Genomic DNA, 17,652 nt, shown 5'->3' with positions numbered 1-17,652 from the left:
GTCATCTGCAAATTTGATGAGTGCAGCTGGGCAGCTGAAGATGATTTACGAAGATGTTGAAGAGCATTAGGCCTAAGACAGAACCTTAAGGTACCCCTTTGCGTGCTTCCCTCCACATAGATGTATTTCCATTGAGGACCACACGCTGAGAGTGTTTAGTCAGCCAACTGCAAATCCATCTGGTAGTGGTGGTGTCTATCCCACACTGTTCTATCTTACCAAGAAGTAGGCTGTGTCTAATGTATCAAATGTCTTACTTAAGTCAGTTTTGGGTATTATGCTTTACAAAGCATTTAGAGAAACTGTAACAGGTTCAAAGAAATGTAAGAAGCACGATCAAGGGACTAAAACAAAGTTATATAGTAAGGATTTGAAGAAACTGAGAAATTTTAACTTTGAGAGGAGAAGACAAGTATACTATCATATCTTCCTTCAAATATTTGAAAGATTATCATATACAAGATCGCAGCCTACTATCATTCTAGGACACAAAATAATGATTTTAAATTACAAGAATGAATGAATATTCTAGTTGAAAAAAGTGCTTATCTGAAAGAATAAGTCAGCAGTGAAACTAATTACTGAGAGAATAAGTAAGGTTCACTTTGCTGGATGATTCAAGATGAAACTAGATTTCCATCTGTCAGGAAATTTTAATTTAAGTCAAGGGTGGAGGAAGCTTTTGAGCAACAAGAATTAATCATTCAATTAAAAGACAGGTAAAAGTCACAATTTTCAGACTATTTGCCTAGATCAGGGGTAGGCAACCTTGGTTCTTTTATGACTCGTGGACTTCAACTCCCAGAATTCTTGAGCCAACATGGCTGGCTCAGGAATTCTGGGAGTTGAAATCCACGAGTCATAAAAGAGTCAAGGTTGCCTACCCCTGGCCTAGATACTGTCACTATACCTGTATGTTTCCTGTTAAGCAGAATTCATTAACAAAATACAGATTTAAATGTCCATAATTTGTTCCAAAGCTAAAACACAGCCATACCTCATAGGTATAATTGGGGCAAGAGACCAGCAGGAAAAGCCATGTAAATGGGTTCTTCGTAGGGAGTGGGATCTTCCTGGTCTTTGAACCTGGAGGAAATCATAAGAATGTTTATTGAGACTATAAGGAAAATCTTTACAAGATGTTTTATAGATGGCATTTCCCACCCATAAGGCTAGCCAAAATGGGTTCAAACATCTCACCCCTATGCTGGAAATGTAAAACAGCAATAGGTTCATACTACCATATGTGGTGGGAATGCCCAAAGACTCGTGAGTATTGGAACAGGACACGAAACTGGTTGAGGGATATATTAACACTGGACTTAGAGTTAAAACCTAAACTCTTCTTGTTGGGAATAACGACAGAAAAATGCGAGAAGGGAACAATCTATCTGCTGCTACACATCCTGACTGCAGCTACGCTTGCTTTAGCGCAGTGGTTCTCAACCTGTGGGTCGGGACCCCATTTGGGGTCGAACGACCATTTCACGGGAGTCGCCAAACAACACAGTCCACCATTTCTTTCCCCTTTTCCTTAGCTGTACTACTCCCTTTTATTCTATTGGCTTTTGAAAGCCAATAGAATAGACTCTCTTGAATAGAGTCTAATTCTAGGCTTTCAAAAGTCAATAGGAATTGTCCAGGCTTTCTTTGCCCTGCTGAGCCCGCCAAAAGTCCCATTCTGCAAACGGTGCTGCACCAGTTGAGTAGTCCTCGACTTACGACCGGTTGAGTAGTCCTCGACTTACGACCGGTTGGGGGTCGCGGCATTAAAAAGGTTGAGAACCACTGCTTTAGCGCAAAAATGGGAGAGCAAGGAAATTCCCACAGAGGAAGAGTTAATACATAAAATATTAGCATGTGCGGAAATGGACAGGCTCACAATGATATTAAAAGAAAAATGTGGATCAGTTTATTATGAAACCTGGGATAAATTTTACCACTGGAGGAATTTGAAGAGGACAGTCGGGATTAAAGATGAATGTTAAGATAGAAATATATGTTATTTTAGAACAAGTATTGTATATAAAACTTAGATGTATATGTAGTGATGAAGAATTGATTGTAAAAAGTGGAATAATCTGATAAGAATGTATATACTGGGATGTCACATTAAATCCAATGTTTATTTTTAACTGTATTATAAATAAAATTTGTAAAAAAAAAGAATGTTTATTGAGACAAAGAACCAATTTGCATGCGAAAAAAACCCCTCATCATCTAACATTACACAGAAGAGTTACAGAAAAGCATCAGACTTGTAAAAGTCTCCCTTCTCTTTATCAAAAGTGACAAAAAGAAGGATCTCTATACTTCACAGAATTAAAAAAAAGAGAGATAAATACAGAAGGATTCTAACATGATTTTAGCCCGTAACAAAAATAACTTCTCGTTTTGCCTGAGGTAGCTTCAACTCCACTTCCAAAAAAACCTGCAAAACTCTTCCTACCCAAACCTGACAGCACTCTCTTCAGTTCCTTGTTTGGCTTTCAGAGGTCAGGTGACTACCTCTGGGCATCTAAGGCTGGCTTGTTATTTAAAGGCTCAGCTGTTCCCACCACAGAGCAGAGGGTGTTTTTAATATGGACATCTGCACTTCCATTTGGCCCTTCTCTGTACTCACCAGCCGGGCGAAGATTCCGCAGAGCAATGTGAATAGAAAAGTTTCCAAACTGACAGAACTGCAGGAGGAAACAAAACCAGTGTTAGCAGGGAAGGGGCAAGAATTGATCTTTTATGCTTACTATCACCACCAGAAGCCAGATAATGGCACAAAAACCTCCCAGAGCTCACCCCATCCGCCATTCAAATAATTTGTAGAAATATTAAGAATTTGCTTGGAAGAAAACACAAAGTTTTTCATGTGCCAATATAACAAGGGATTTTTTTATCACTCATGTCTTCTGGTCCCTTGCTCTGCAGCATCACCCCAGAACAACTTAACAGCTCTGGTACTAATAAAGCTGTTCTACAATTGTGCAAAAATAAGTTCTGGCTCTGAGACAAGAAACTCAAGACCCAGTATTTTCCAGTGCTATAACTAAATAAACTTTAAAAATACATTTGTTGCCTTTTTTCCTTCTCCTGCCTATTTTTTTCTCCTTTTGTTGTTTCCCTTGAATTTCTTTGGGGCAGGAACTTGTCTTCTCGTTCTTTATAATGCATCACATACATTATACATACATACAATCAACAAATAAGATTACACGGTATGAATATAGCATTTTTCTACAATTCTTTAAAGCAGTCAATTTTTTTTTTCCTGAGATCACAGAACTGCCTAATGCAGGAGTCAGATGAGTCCAAGAAAAAAGATGTTTGCCTTCAAAACTTGCAGTAGAGTGCTATATTCACATTTTTGCATGTCTAAAGCACCTTTCTTGAACTGAATTTGAACCACTGCAGAGTCCTACTAACATATTGGCCTTAAAACATGAGCACATGTGTAAGGGGAAAAAAAAACTTTATCTCCAGGCAATAGCAGCACGATCCATTCCCAAACCAGACTGCTTCATGGTCTTTCCATGCACCAAGAAAGAGAAGTATGTGTATATTTGTGTGTGTGTGTGTGTGTGTGTGTGTGTGTGTGTGTGTATGTATATACATACATTATATATATATATATATATATATATATATATATATATATATATATATATATATATATTACTATACATAGTTCTAGTTCCATTCTCCCAGATTTCTTTCAACTGCTACGAAAGGCAATTGATCTTTCCCTCATTTGAGGGAACTACCATGGTTTGTAAAAAATTCAATATTATCAATCTGCGTAAGACTTGGTTGTGTACCACAAACAGATAGTCATAACTTTTGCTTCTAGATAAACAATTTCTTGATTTTTAACACTTGACTTTGCATGGGAAAGCTTCCCACTTTTGATTGGCCTAGGCTCTGTCTGAGACATCTGCCTATTTTCTACTACATATCCCCTATTTTTCAGGCAAAGGGCTATTCCTCAAGAATCTATAAATTATTACCAGGAATATGATAAGCGCCAATTTCACTTGTTCATGTCCATATGCTGAAAAAGAAAGAAAAACACAATTGGAGTAACTACAACTGGAGCGCCTAGAATGTTCCTAGAAGAAAAAACATTCCCCAATGACAGATCTCAAGATTTTCTAACTGAATGAAAGAGAATCTCATGACAGCAACTAGACAGTTATATGTGTAATAGCACATTAATATTCATAAGGAAGGGGAAAAAAACAAGGATAAACTAAAGGCCTTTAGTTAATTCCTTCAGTGTCTTCTTTTTCCTTTCACCATTCACTAATTATATGGTAAAACAAACCAGCAAATGATACAAAGAATACAATTCACCTATACATTTTTGAAGGTGTCAACAAGCATGTTGCCAGGCTAATGCAAGAGATATTGTATACATGTATTTTCATAAAGCCTTTGACAAAGTTTCCTTACTAAAGGCTCATAATAGGATATATAGATATATGGATTTTCCCCCCCTCTTTCATTACATTAGAATCCTTTAATGTGAGAAAATTTAGCAATAGAACGGGGGGGGGGATCGTACCTAGCAGTGTTGAAAGGTTATTGCTTATTATTTTATTTAAAATATAAAAAATAGCAGCACATTTAAACATATAGGCTATAATGTGAACTACAAAAATGAAACAAGAATATGTATAAAACTTCAAATATCAAATAACTTTTGATATGAAATATCTTGATTGGGTAGCATATATATTTTAATTAATATTTTAATTAATAATTTGCATCAAACTATATCCTGTATTCTCTGCACAGTCCTATATGGCATATCCAGTATGCTGCCTGTTCCCCATACTTTTCATCTTCATAACTTGTGAGATTTGTATAACTAACTTATAACAAACAGGCCCAAAATAATGACTTTGATGTCCAAGAAAGTATTTCAATGAGATCTCCCTAGACCTAGACTGAAACTTGAACTATTTAAAAAGGAGTCAAGTCCAGCAGTAACTCAAAAAGAAAGCATCTTTAAGGGAAAATATGTCAACTGTAATTCTACATAAATTGGAAGGGAATGAGTGAGGCCACCCTTCTGATAGAAGTCAATTTAAAGAAAGTAAGGTTAGAGAAATTAGATTACATGACATTACTTGATCTGAGTAATCCTCAGGTGGAAAGATAAAGAAAAAAATACAGATCTGTCCTTCAGCTAAAGAATACACTTATGTATTTTTCCATCAAGAAGTTATTAGAGGCACTAAGAACTTGCTTTTTGATCTCTTGGAAATCTTGCTCTACCTCAATAAATATTTACTGTTGCTTCTGATCTGAAGAATTTTACCAGACATTGCTTACATGTTTTTAAACTAGTATTTTAAATTAAAGGGCCTAGAAACTTTTATTTTAAAAAAGAAAGCTGGAATGCTTATCAATTATGTATTTATTCCATTTCTCAAAGCCTAGAAGTCTGTACCGCTTCAATGACTAGTTCATCATTATGTAAGCACTCATTCAGTGAGAAGCATATTAGCTAGGCCACGGGTCGGCTCCAGAGCCACATGTGGCTCTTTGAGCCTTCTCCTGCAGTTCCCTGTCCTCCTCCACCATTTGCAGAGAGAGGGGGGGGGGCACTTGCACGTCCCTTCTCTCTCTCTCTCTCTCTGTAAAAAAGAGAGTGGCCTCATGCTGTTCTCCGACAAGCTGATAAGCTTATTGGGTGGGGCTCCTGCCTTTGCTGTGTCTCCGCAGGAAGCAGAAAGCAACAGAAAGCAGCCTCCCCCCCCTCTCTCTCTCTCTCTCACACACACACACACACACTCACACTGAGTGGGGGAAGAGGACTGGCAGACTAAGGGCAGGAGAGAGCCAGCCAATAAGAATGTGTGTCAGTTTGTTGGAGAACAGCGTAAAGCCAGCTTGCCAGGTGAGCAGAAGATTGGAGAGAAGGAGGAGAGAGAGGAAAGAGAGAGAGGGGGGGGGAGAAAAAGGGGGGGAAGAGAGAGGGAGGGAAGAGAGAGAACTCATGCACAGCAGCCTCCATTTCTTCTTAATTAAACTCTTCAATCAGGTCCCCTCTCCAGTGCGAGTTTTGTGGTTCCCAGTGTTTTATTTTCTGTGTGAAATGGGTCCAAGTGGCTCTTTGAGTATTTAAGGTTGCCGACTCCTGAGCTAGGCAGAACCCCTTCTTATGCAAGCCCATTCTGAGACTCCCCCCTCCCCCATCCAAGTACACACTTCTGGTTAATTACAAGGAAAGAAACATTAATTTCATTTAACACTCAATTTCTTAGAAATCAAATGGACTTCTTTAATCAACTGATATTCTTCTTTTCTTAGCTTACCAGGTGGTGTATACAATGGGTGATTGATGTAATATGCCATCCAGGCCGCAAAGCCCCAATAGTAAGTGCAATTCTGAGGAAAGAATTAAAAGTATCACATTAAAGATGTAATAGACTAGTAATAGTATATCAAAAAAAGGACTTGCTGACTGCATCAGTTTCATTGCTCCATGAAGAGACCCAGCAGATAAGGAGGGCAGTTTTTAGTCTACAGCTATGTTGCTTGAAAATGTCATTACCTTGAAGATGTTACGTAAAGGCATTGTTCCATGGGAGAATCTGTGGACAAAAAGGGTCTCGAGGAGGCGCTTGACGTAATGGAAAGAGTGACAAATGCAAGCCAGGCTAGAAAAGAAAGGAAAACAGAGATGGCTAACAATAGAATCATTATCTTACCCCCAAAAATATATAGATACTATTCTACTGCATTTGATTATCATCAGCCAAAGGATAAGGTGTATCCACATTTCCAAAGTTATGGTAGTTAAATCTATTTATTATTTACATTTATATGGCCACCCATCTCAAACTTTTCATTCTAAGTTGCTAGTAGCACATAAAAGCACTACATAACTATACATAACAATAAAAATACCTAATTATTTTTTAAAAAATAATCAGCAGTTCAGGTAAAAACCTAAATAACCAATCAACAAACAAACAAGCACAAGCACTGCATAAACTTTGGAACACATCCAGCTTCCCAATGGTGACTCAACCATGACTTTAAGGCAGGGGTGCACAATTAATTTCCCCAAGGGGTCACATGAGAAACTGGGACTCTTGTGGAGGGCTGTCACCGCCCAACCTCCTGCTATTGCTGCACTGCTACCTGCTGCTGCCCCAGTCCCCACTGCCCTGCTCCCATCATCCTGCCTCTGCTATTGTGTCCCACCTGACACCACTGCTTCACACTGGACGCCTGCGGGCCGTAAAATGCCCAGGCCTGTTTTAAGATTTTACATAAGGCTAGCTGGGTTGGAGCAAATCTAATCTCTGGGGGATAATGTTCTAAAGGTCCTCTTCTTGGGCCCTGGGAAATGATATTCCCTCATAGACAGGATTTTTAACATCTCTCTCCTGCTGGGTATGATGGGATGGGTGGGTATAATTGGAGACAGGTGATCTCTCAAATACTTGCCTTATGCTATGAAGGGTTTTTATTATTTTGGCCATGTCATGGGATCAATAGGAACTCAATGGAAAAGACAGTTTTCAAGTAACTGAGCTGGAGAAGCTAAGATAGACAGAGAGAGTAAGCAGCAGAGGCCTTCAAGGATGATGGTGCATCTTATCCCAACCATGATTCCTCATTAATTACAGAAAAATAAAACTCCTTTAGGGTAGGAGGAACTCCACCCATGGAAAAGGAAAGAAAGTTTAAGAAAGAACCCACTCTTTGTGACTGAACACATATATTGCCTCATGGAGAATGCTTCTAGTAGTGAAGAACTATTATTAATTATTCTGTTCTATTATTGAGCTATCCTATTATTATATTTCCCTCATCCTTAGACAAATAGAAGTGGAACAGGCTTGCCAACCATATGGGGACTTGTCCTCCCACTGTGAAGATGCAGACATCTCGTGCTATCTAGATAGATGGACTAGACCCAGTAGATGGGATGCACGTTAGTACTAACAATGTGAAGAAAAGTAGGCAGGCAGGCCTGAAAACCAAATTTAGGTTGCTGAGCAAGATGTTGACATTGAAGACTGCTGAAATGACTCTCTTGGAAAAGTTATTTGTTTTACATGGATTGCCAAATAGGCAAACAGAATTAAGTCATTATAATGCAGGGATGACATAATAATGTCAAGAGGAGCAGCTTGGATTTGTAAAATAATGAGAAAACCTTTAACTTGTACAAAACCAAGTCTGTACAAAACCAGAATCAGAACAGTATCAAAATTCTGGTACCTAATATCAAAAAGCTGGTGAGAAAACTTTTCACATGATTCTGATGGGAACGCCAACAAGATGTAAGGAGCGTTCAGCTTGGGATAAGTAAATGTTAATGGAGATCTAACAAAGTCTTGTAAGATACAAAAAAGGAACAAGAAAGGGATGTCCACTGTCCTCTCTTACTTATTTTGATTCTGGTTATTTTGGTACTGAATAGAAATGACAAGATGAAAAGGTTGTAGGTATAAAATTAAAAAAAAAACTTTTATTTTTTTTTTTTAAAGTAAATGGTTTTTGCAGATGACTGGCTTTTGAAATAGCCTTTAAAGGGAGTTGAAACATTAATGGGAAAACTAAAAAAATGGTGCAAGATTTAAGATAATAATAATAATAGTAAAGTTGGAAGGGACCTTGGAGGTCATCTAGTCCAACACCCTGCTTAGGCAGGAAATCCTATACCATTTCAGACATTTGTTCAGATGAACAAATAGAAGACGTTAACAAAAACATGAAAATAGAACATCAAACAGAACTGAAGAATAAAACAGGCTTTAAGACTGAGAAGTAAAATATTTGGGTATCCCTAGGACAAATATGAACTGTATGTTGTTTCAAAATAACTATGTTAAGACATGGAATTAAGTTTACAAAGACATTTTAAAATGTAAGAATTGTAAGTGCTGGGAAGGATTTCTAGGACAACAATGAATCTGTTGCGTAGAGTATTTTTTGTTTCAGACAATACTGTTTTAACAAATGAAATTCCATTTAAACATGGCAGAAAAATATATCTAAATTTGTGTGACAGAAGAAAAAGAGAGGGGGGGGAAGAGTATTGGAATGCTTTCCAACTTCTGTACAACTGAGATTAGAGATGATTAGTAATGGCCATGTTATAACCAATGTTATAAAGAATCTTGTAAATATACTTCAGAATACCAAAAGAAGTTCAGTATAAAAAAGTGTAAAGTAATGTTGCCTCTCCCCCCCAAAAAAATCCAACTTTTAACTGTTAGCTAAAAGAGACCTGAGTGGAAAGGGAATAAAAAAAGAAAAGCTTTTGGAAGCTTTGGAGGTGGCGAGTTAATAAACATGACAACTGTGTATTGCTGCTGAAAAAAGAGAATATAACGTGTTTGGAATTATTGGGAAGAGAACTGAACATAAAACTATGACTATAATAATACCTTTATACAAACTTATGATAAGACCATCCTCAACAGTACTGTGTATAATTCTGGTCAAGACACCTTAAAACACTATTACAGAATTAGAAATAATGCATAAAAGGTCAATCAAAATGATTAGGGCAGCGGTCCCCAACCTTTGCAGCTTGGTAACCAGCTTTGGGGGAGATGGAGAGAAGGGAACTGGGCCAGGTGAGTGGCAGGCTGGCATGCACGCACGCAGACCTTGTGCAAATGGCGGGCCAGGCGCACGCACACAGCTCAACTTGCGCGAACAGCAAGCTGGAGTGTACGCACACGAATGGCTGCCAGCCCACCACTCATGCAAGTTGAGCTGTGAACATGCCCGCACATACTCTGGCCAGCCACTCATGCGGCCTAATTCCGATCAGGCCACAGCCTGGTAGAGGATAGAGTTGAGGACCACTGGATTAGGGCACCGGATGAGTTCTCTTATGAGAAAAGACTATTGCACTTAGAGCTGTCACTTGCAATGAAAGTAATGATAACAATATATAAAATCATACATGCCAAGATATGGCCAAAGTGTACGGTTTTCCCCCTCTCTCACAATCTTAGAAGCTGAGGTCATTGAAACTAAGTTCAGCGAGATTCAGGATTGATAGAAGGAAGTTTTTCACATATTGCTGATATGTAGAATTTGCTATCAGGAGTTCTGACAATAAGCACCCAATCTGCATGGTTTTAAAAAGGTCTGGGCAGATTTATGGAAGATCAGAATATCGATGATTATCAATATAGATAGCAACTTACTATACCCCCTGAATCCAGTGGTGGGATTCAAAAATGTGAACAACCGGTACTCTGTGTGGATGCCACTTCCGGAAGTCCATTCTGGGCCTGGGCAATAAAAAATTAGCTATCGGTTCTGCCAAAGTGGTGTGAACTGGCTGAATCCCACCACTGCCTGAATCATAGCACTGAGCTTTCAATACTGATTACTGGAATATGTAAGTAGAAGGTGGCAATTACTCCTACCTACATTTGTGAGCTTCCAAATGCATCCAGCTGGCTATTTTATTACACAGAATGTACCTTTAGTCTGATGGAGCAAAACTTTATGTCCTTATGTGATATTTCAATAATACCCAAATGCAAAAAGGAATTCAATATTCAGACTAATTCTTTTCTTCCAACTCTAGAAATGCCAGTTGGAATACAGGGAAGTTTTCCTTTACAAGAGAAAGATATTTGAAGGGAAATGTCTAGTCCTAGCAAGGAAGAAAAATGCATTAAGCTTGGGGCTGCCCTTCCTTGGAGAAGATCTCAATTCACTTAGTGGAAAATATTCCAGTTTAAATTAAATGTAAGCAGTAAAATGGCTGTTGTGGCCTGTAAATACTCACTGAACAACAGAGTACTTGCTGGAGCTGAAGCCATATCTTGAGCCATAAATGAAGGGAACCCGGAAATAAAAGAGCAGGTAAATGAGGAGGGGCCCAGCATACTCTGTGAGGAATACCTGACAGAACAAAAACAGGATGTAGAAAGGCAAAGGGAATTCACAAGGAAGTGTTTTCTTGAGGAGAACTGAAATACCACTCACAGTCACCCAGCTGATCTGTGCACCTAAGTCCCGGAAATACAATGTTGCTGTTGTACCAACTGGCAAATTCTGAAGGATATCTTCATCCTTCAAACACTTTCCCTCTAGAAGAAAGAGAAATCATGCTGAAACTTTGCGGGACTAAGAATCCTGATTTGAACATCAAACACAATAGTTGCTTGTTTGGCTACACAACAGAGAAGAAATTGTTAGCCTGACATTCTAAAGGACAAACGTTTGCACAGTAACCCAAGATGAAAGATGCTTAATGATCTTCTTACTTTATTCGTGAATCAAACAATTAGCAATTAACTATTGGTAGGTAAATATTTCTTTCAAAGAGGCTCTTTTTGTGAATTCCCAAGCCACAGAATGTTCACACCAATGTTATTCTCTAATACAATCTCATTCAAGTAAATACTAGCTTTTGTTTTGTTCTTTTCCATATCTTTTACCAAAAACCTTATCCTAAAGAGAGAAGTCAAGTATTAGAGGAGATATTTTAGCACAGCGACTTACTGGGATCTAGTCGCAGGGACTGCCGGGCTGGATACCATTGAGGATCTGAGAAAAGAAAAAGAAAAGTTTTCTTATAATGAGTCAGAACCATTAGCACCATCCATTGGCAGCACTCAAGAGCAATCTACAGATGTGAAGGTAGACAAAAAAATTCTTTGCCCCAGAGTTTTCATGAGAAAGAGAATTTAAAAATTAGAGAAACATTACTCATTCTAGATCAATGAATAACATATCCAAATAGTGTTTTACAGTATAATCTATACATATTGGGTATATGACTACACTCATAACTGTTACTATTTCTTTAAAGGTGTTATACAAGTTTATACAGATAACCTACATGGCCATATGGCAGCTGAAGCCCAACAGATCTGGAGAGCACTAGAAAATTGATGAAAACACAAACAAATCTTAGATCCTCTTGTCAGCTTCAGATTCCTTTACCTTTCATAATAAGTAAAAGTAACTGGTCAAGAAATAAACCAGCACGAGGGGGAAAATACTCTTAATCTAGACAATTTTCTTTCTCAACTCTGTAAAGGGACAAAAAAGTTAAATTCATTTGCTGAAGCTATTGATCTTTGAACAGTGATTCTAATCAAAGAAAAATAAAATAATTATATTTTCAAAGATGTGCCATTTAAGTGATGTAATAAAAGTTTTCAATAGCTAATTTTATTAATAAAGTAAGGTGCGCTGCACTCACAACACTGAAACCCATCACAAAGATATGATAAACAACGAAGATGGTATTTTTCTATACATACGAGACTTGGTAAAGAGATTCTTGATTTCAGCTATGGTAGCATTGGGCTCTACCTGAAAAGGAAACACACAAAAGGAATCAGAAAACCAAAGGATACTATTCTGTATAATCAAATAAGACTGCTTTGATTCAACTACTTTCTAGCCTGACAAACAGGCAACAACAACAAAAATGCCTCACCCATAGCAAGTGCATATTCAAATTATGCCTAAATTGGAAATATACCACTAGCTTGTATCAGCATGTTAAGCAAAATAACACCAGATGAGTCAATTAGAAAATTTAAAAAGCTGTGATGAAACAATACTCTCTCAGCACCCCAGAAACACTGCTAGAGAAAACAAGTAAGAAATGTGCTTCTGTCTCACATACACTTCTATATTCTTATCAGCCTAGTGGCTTGCACCCCATCTACTAGAGTGGTGCAATAATTTGGATTCAGTCCAGATGGAGTCTTTGGAATATTGAAAAGCATGTATGCAACCGTTGTCTGTGCATTTGCAACTTTTTCTATGGTTGCATGGCTGCTACAGAGGTTTCTCAACTACAGTCATGCAATCCTAGGGGGAAAATCCTTTAATAAGTTACAAACATCTGGCACATTCATGTTCCCACAAGTTTCAAAGAAAATCCAAAGCACTGCATATGCCTAGCGTTTGGTCAATAGGAATTTGTTAGCAGAGGTATTAATCCCTTTATGTTGTTCACAATCACTTTTGTTACGAACACAACATCAAGAATGTGGTTAGATGTTTTGTTCTCCCTTTCTTAGTAACCTTTGTTGCTGTTATTTTGTATAGTCATTTATTATATCTATTTTACAGTAAGAAGTGAATGTAAACTTGTTCTCTTCCATCTTGGAAGGCTATTTCTGTAGTCCAGAATAGGTTTGGATGAAATGATTTAACAGTCATATGATAGTGAAACTAACTTCTTAAATCAACACTGATGACACCAATACTGACTGCCTAATGTAACTTGAAGGCTAGTGTTCTTTACAGTGTAGTGGCACACTCATAAAATTTATAAAGCAACAAAGCAACTTTACTGCAACCAAGAGATTTCTCATGTAATAAAAACAATTTGCACATAGACTATGTTAATTATATTTTCATCCTGCCTGTCATATATATAAATGTTTTGGTCAACTAGAGGTATAGTAAACATATCCAATACTCCTGCCTCTTATTTTTCTCCAGAGTACATACAGGCATATTAATATACTAATATATAGTTCATTAATGCCAGTATATAATTATAACAGTATCATGAGTTCAAAAAAGACACAGAAAGTTCTCAAAACAGTAAATGGTTCCTACTGTATATGATTTTTTCTTTGATGAAAAAATATAAGAAGATATAAGAGAAGTGTTAAGTTGGGACTAGCTAAACTTCAAAGAACTGATCAATTCTTGCTGGAAGTTATAAATGTTTCTGGGAACTGTAGTTCTTGGAAGCCATAACATGGAATGAATACTTCCTAATAATAATAATAATAATAATAATAATAATAATAATAATAATAATAATAATAATAATAATAAAGTAATAAAGTTGGAAGGGACCTTGGAGGTCATCGAGTCCAACCCCCTGCTCAGGCAGGAAATCCTACACCATTTCGGACAAATGGCTGTCCAGTCTCTTCTTAAAAACTTCCAGTGTTGGAGCATTCACCACCTCTGGAGGCAGGTTGTTCCATTGGTTAATTGTTCTAACCAGGGCTTTTTTTCTCATAGAACGCCCAGAATGGAGTTCTGGCACCTTTTTTGGATGGAACCTTGTAGGGTAGGCAAGGCGGGTTGTATGACATGTGTGAGTTCCGGAACTTTTTTTTTTTTTAATAGAAAAAAAGCACTGGTTCTAACTGTCAGGAAGTTTCTCCTTAGTTCTAGGTTGCTTCTCTCCTTGATTAGTTTCCACCCGTTGCTTCTTGTCCTGCCGTCAGGTGCTTTGGAAAATAGCTTGACTCCCTTTTTTTGTGGCAGCCCCTGAGATATTGGAACACTGCTATCATGTCCCCCCTCTTCCTTCTCTTCGTTAAACTAGAGATACCCAATTCCAGCAACCATTCCTTATATGTTTTAGCCTCCAGTCCCCTAATCATCTTTGTTGCTCTTCTCTGTACTATTTCTAGAATCTCAACATCTTTTTTACATCGTGGCGACCAAAACTGGATGCAGTATTCCAAGTGTGGCCTTACCAAGGCATTGTAAAGTGGTATTAATACTTCATGTGATCTTGGTTCTATCCCTCTGTTAATGCAGCCCAGCACTGTGTTGGATTTTTTGGTAGCTGCAGCACACTGCTGGCTCATATTTAAGTGATTGTCCACTAGGACTCCGAGATCCCTCTCACAGTTACTACTATTGAGCAAGGTACCCCCTGTACTATACCTGTTCATTTGGTTTTTCTTGCCTAAATGTAGAACCTTACTTTTTTCACCATTGAATTTCATTTTGTTGGATAGCGCCCAGGGTTCAAGTCTGTCCAGGTCCTCCTGTATCTTAAACCTGTCTTCTGGAGTGTTGGCTATTCCTGCCAGCTTGGTGTCATCCGCAAATTTGATGAGTTCCCCATCTATCCCCTCGTCCAAATCATTGATGAAGAACACTGGGCCTAGAAGAGAGCCCTGGGGCACCCCACTACACACTTCCCTCCATGTAGATGCAGTTCCATTGAGGACCACACGCTGAGTACGGCCGGTCAGCCAGCTATGAATCCATCTGGTGGTAATGCTGTCTAACCCACATTTTTCTATCTTACCGAGTAGTAGGTTGTGATCTACTTTATCAAATGCCTTACTGAAGTCCAAGTAAATTATATCCACAGCATTTCTCTGGTCCACTAATTTTGTCACTTGGTCAAAGAATGCAATAAGGTTTGTCTGGCATGATCTGTTTTTGAGAAACCCATGTTGGCTTTTAGTAGTGATTTTGTTTGCCTCTAGGTGTTCGCTGATTCGTTGTTTGATTATTTTTTCCAGAATCTTCCCAGGTATTGAGGTCAGGTCTGTAATTCCCTGGATCCATTTTTTTTTCCTTTTTTGAAGATGGGAACTACATCAGCTCTTTTCTAGTCCTCTGGTAGTTCCCCAGTGCTCCAAGATCTTTGAAAAATATAGTTCAGTGGTTCTGAGATCACATCTGCCAGTTCCTTGAGAACCTCAGGGTGTAATCCATCTGGTCCTGGCGATTTGAACTCGTCTAGGCTGGACAGGTGCTCACTTATCATTTTCTTGCCTATCTTAACTTGTGTTTCTATACTGTTTTTTATGGCACTATTTTTGATAGGTTGGTCTGTTTTTTTCCCTTTGTGTAAAGACAGATGCAAAAAACGAGTTAAATAGTTCTGCTTTCTCCCTATTGCTTGTCACCTTCTTGCTACTTTCGCCCACTAATGGACCAATCATTCCTTCACTTTTGTCTTGTTTTTTACATGTTGAAAGAAGCTTTTTTTGTTATTTTTGACTTTGGTTGCAAGCCTTAGTTCATTATGAGCCTTAGCTTTCCTCACTTCATCTTTGCAGGCTCGGGCTATTTGTTGATATTCTCATTTAGTTATGTGCCCCTCTTTCCACATTCTATACTTGTCCTTTTTATCTTTCAATTTATCAGAGAGTTCTTTATTCAGCCATGCTGGTTTATTTTGAGAGCTGTTATTTTTCCTCTTTGTTGGTATTGAGCTAGACTGGGCTTCTATTATCTTGCTTTTCAAAATTTCCCAAACTTCTTGAGTTGTTTTCCCCTGGAGGATTCTCATCCATGGAATCCTTCCCAAGCCCTCTCTAAGTTTATTGAAATTAGCTCTCTTGAAATCCAAGACTCTAGTTTGACTATGTTCTATTGCTTGTGTTTCCATAATGTTGAATCAGATTCTTGAAGAACTCAAATCCAGCCCCACCAGGAAAGATATGCATGTGAATGTGAAGATATCAGTATCAGTAGTGTTTACATTCAGAAAAAATAAACTACAAATGTTGTAAATTTTCATTTGTTTCTGTGTGCCAGAATCTCTGGATATCTATCTATCTATCTATCTATCTATCTATCTATCTATCTATCTATCTATCTATCTATCTATCTATCCATCCCTTTCTCTCTCTGTCCATCGATCCATCCGTCCGTCCATCCAAGCCAGTACAACATAAGGATCAAAAACTAAGCATTAAAACAAATCAAAAAATGAATATGTCCATGGTTAATAGAGGCTGGGAAAATCTTTGCAAATCTAGGCACTCTTCCCAAAAGTCTGAAAAAACTATCAAAAACTAATATAAAGTAAAGAGAAAAAAGGAAAAAGAAAAAGTGCAAAAAAAGATAAAAATAATTAGAAAGAAGAGACTTTTAATCTTCTTTGTAGCAAATCCAAGTACAGGTAATCTTCAACTTACAAACATTTGTTTAATGATCTTTGAAAGTTACAATAGCACTGAAAAAAATGACTTATGATCACTTTTCACACTTACGACCACTGTAGCATCCCCATGGGCATGTGATCAAACTTTGGACGCTTGGCAACTGGCATGTATTTATGATGGTTGCAGTGTCCGGGGCCAGGTGATCCCCTTTTGAAAACTTTCTGACAAGCAAAGTCAATGGGGAAGCCAGATTCACTTAAAAAATCAAGTTATTAACTTATCAATTGCAATAAAGGTCACAAAACATAACAAAACCTGCTTAACAATTATGTCACTTGCAACAGAAATTTTGGGCTTAATTTTGTGTGTAAGTTGAGGACTACCTGATGATTACAAAATTGCCTCTATGTTTACAAATAAAGCTTTCCTTTTCTATTATCCAATGTTTTCTAAGCATCAAAACCATAGATCAAAAGTTCATTTTTTTTCTGTTCCATACAAAAACTCTATAGGGGGTTTCCACTCAGAAACAAATGTAGATATTGTCTTTTCTCTAATGAAAGAAATTAATTTAGCCATTTCTGCAAGTTTTATTATCTTTTCCAACTATTCCTGCATTATGGGCAGTACTAAACCTTTCCACTTTTGAACATATTAATAATTTACTTTTTAAAACTTCCTTTTTATGACTCTGTAGACTCTATTCGGGGTAGAGTTGGGGCAACTGGATGGAGCTGAGTGTATACTGGCGGGATGTCCTTCCTGACGCCGACGGGGAGTTTGCAGATTTTTTTTTCTTTGAGCTTTGTGTTTCTAGGAGAGAAACCTTTCCCACTACCTAGGATTGAACTCTCAACCTTCTGAGTAGGAGGCGAGTGTCTTCACTTCTAGGCCACCATGCTGCTCTATATAATCGCACTAAAATTTTATATATATATAAAACATAGTTACATGACTTTTCCAGCTACCATATATGCCGGCGTATGAGACGACTTCCAGAAGCGCTAAACTCGGCGCCAAAGACAGGGGTCGTCTT

At 37.9% G+C, this 17,652-nt stretch overlaps 1 protein-coding gene across 2 annotated transcripts in view; it reads right to left on the bottom strand.

Annotated features, from left to right (window-relative positions):
- The window catches only part of TECR (trans-2,3-enoyl-CoA reductase), a 43,784-nt gene that overhangs the window by 7,575 nt on the left and 18,557 nt on the right, over positions 1-17,652 (bottom strand). For both annotated transcript variants that reach the window (XM_039349194.1, XM_039349192.1), the window contains 9 exons: positions 12,261-12,312; positions 11,494-11,538; positions 10,975-11,078; positions 10,775-10,890; positions 6,554-6,659; positions 6,315-6,387; positions 3,999-4,042; positions 2,624-2,681; positions 998-1,086 (listed from right to left, as the gene is read on the bottom strand). In XM_039349194.1, coding sequence (XP_039205128.1) covers positions 998-1,086; positions 2,624-2,681; positions 3,999-4,042; positions 6,315-6,387; positions 6,554-6,659; positions 10,775-10,890; positions 10,975-11,078; positions 11,494-11,538; positions 12,261-12,312 — 687 coding nt within the window. The remainder of the gene's footprint in view (positions 1-997; positions 1,087-2,623; positions 2,682-3,998; positions 4,043-6,314; positions 6,388-6,553; positions 6,660-10,774; positions 10,891-10,974; positions 11,079-11,493; positions 11,539-12,260; positions 12,313-17,652) is intronic.

This window comes from Crotalus tigris, unplaced genomic scaffold, assembly GCF_016545835.1.
Source record: "Crotalus tigris isolate CLP2741 ecotype Arizona unplaced genomic scaffold, ASM1654583v1 scf7180000018229.695902, whole genome shotgun sequence".
In the NCBI taxonomy this organism is placed as follows: domain Eukaryota; kingdom Metazoa; phylum Chordata; class Lepidosauria; order Squamata; family Viperidae; genus Crotalus; species Crotalus tigris.
The sequence above is the reverse complement of the archived record's forward strand: the minus strand, read 5'-3'. Positions and strand labels throughout refer to the sequence as shown.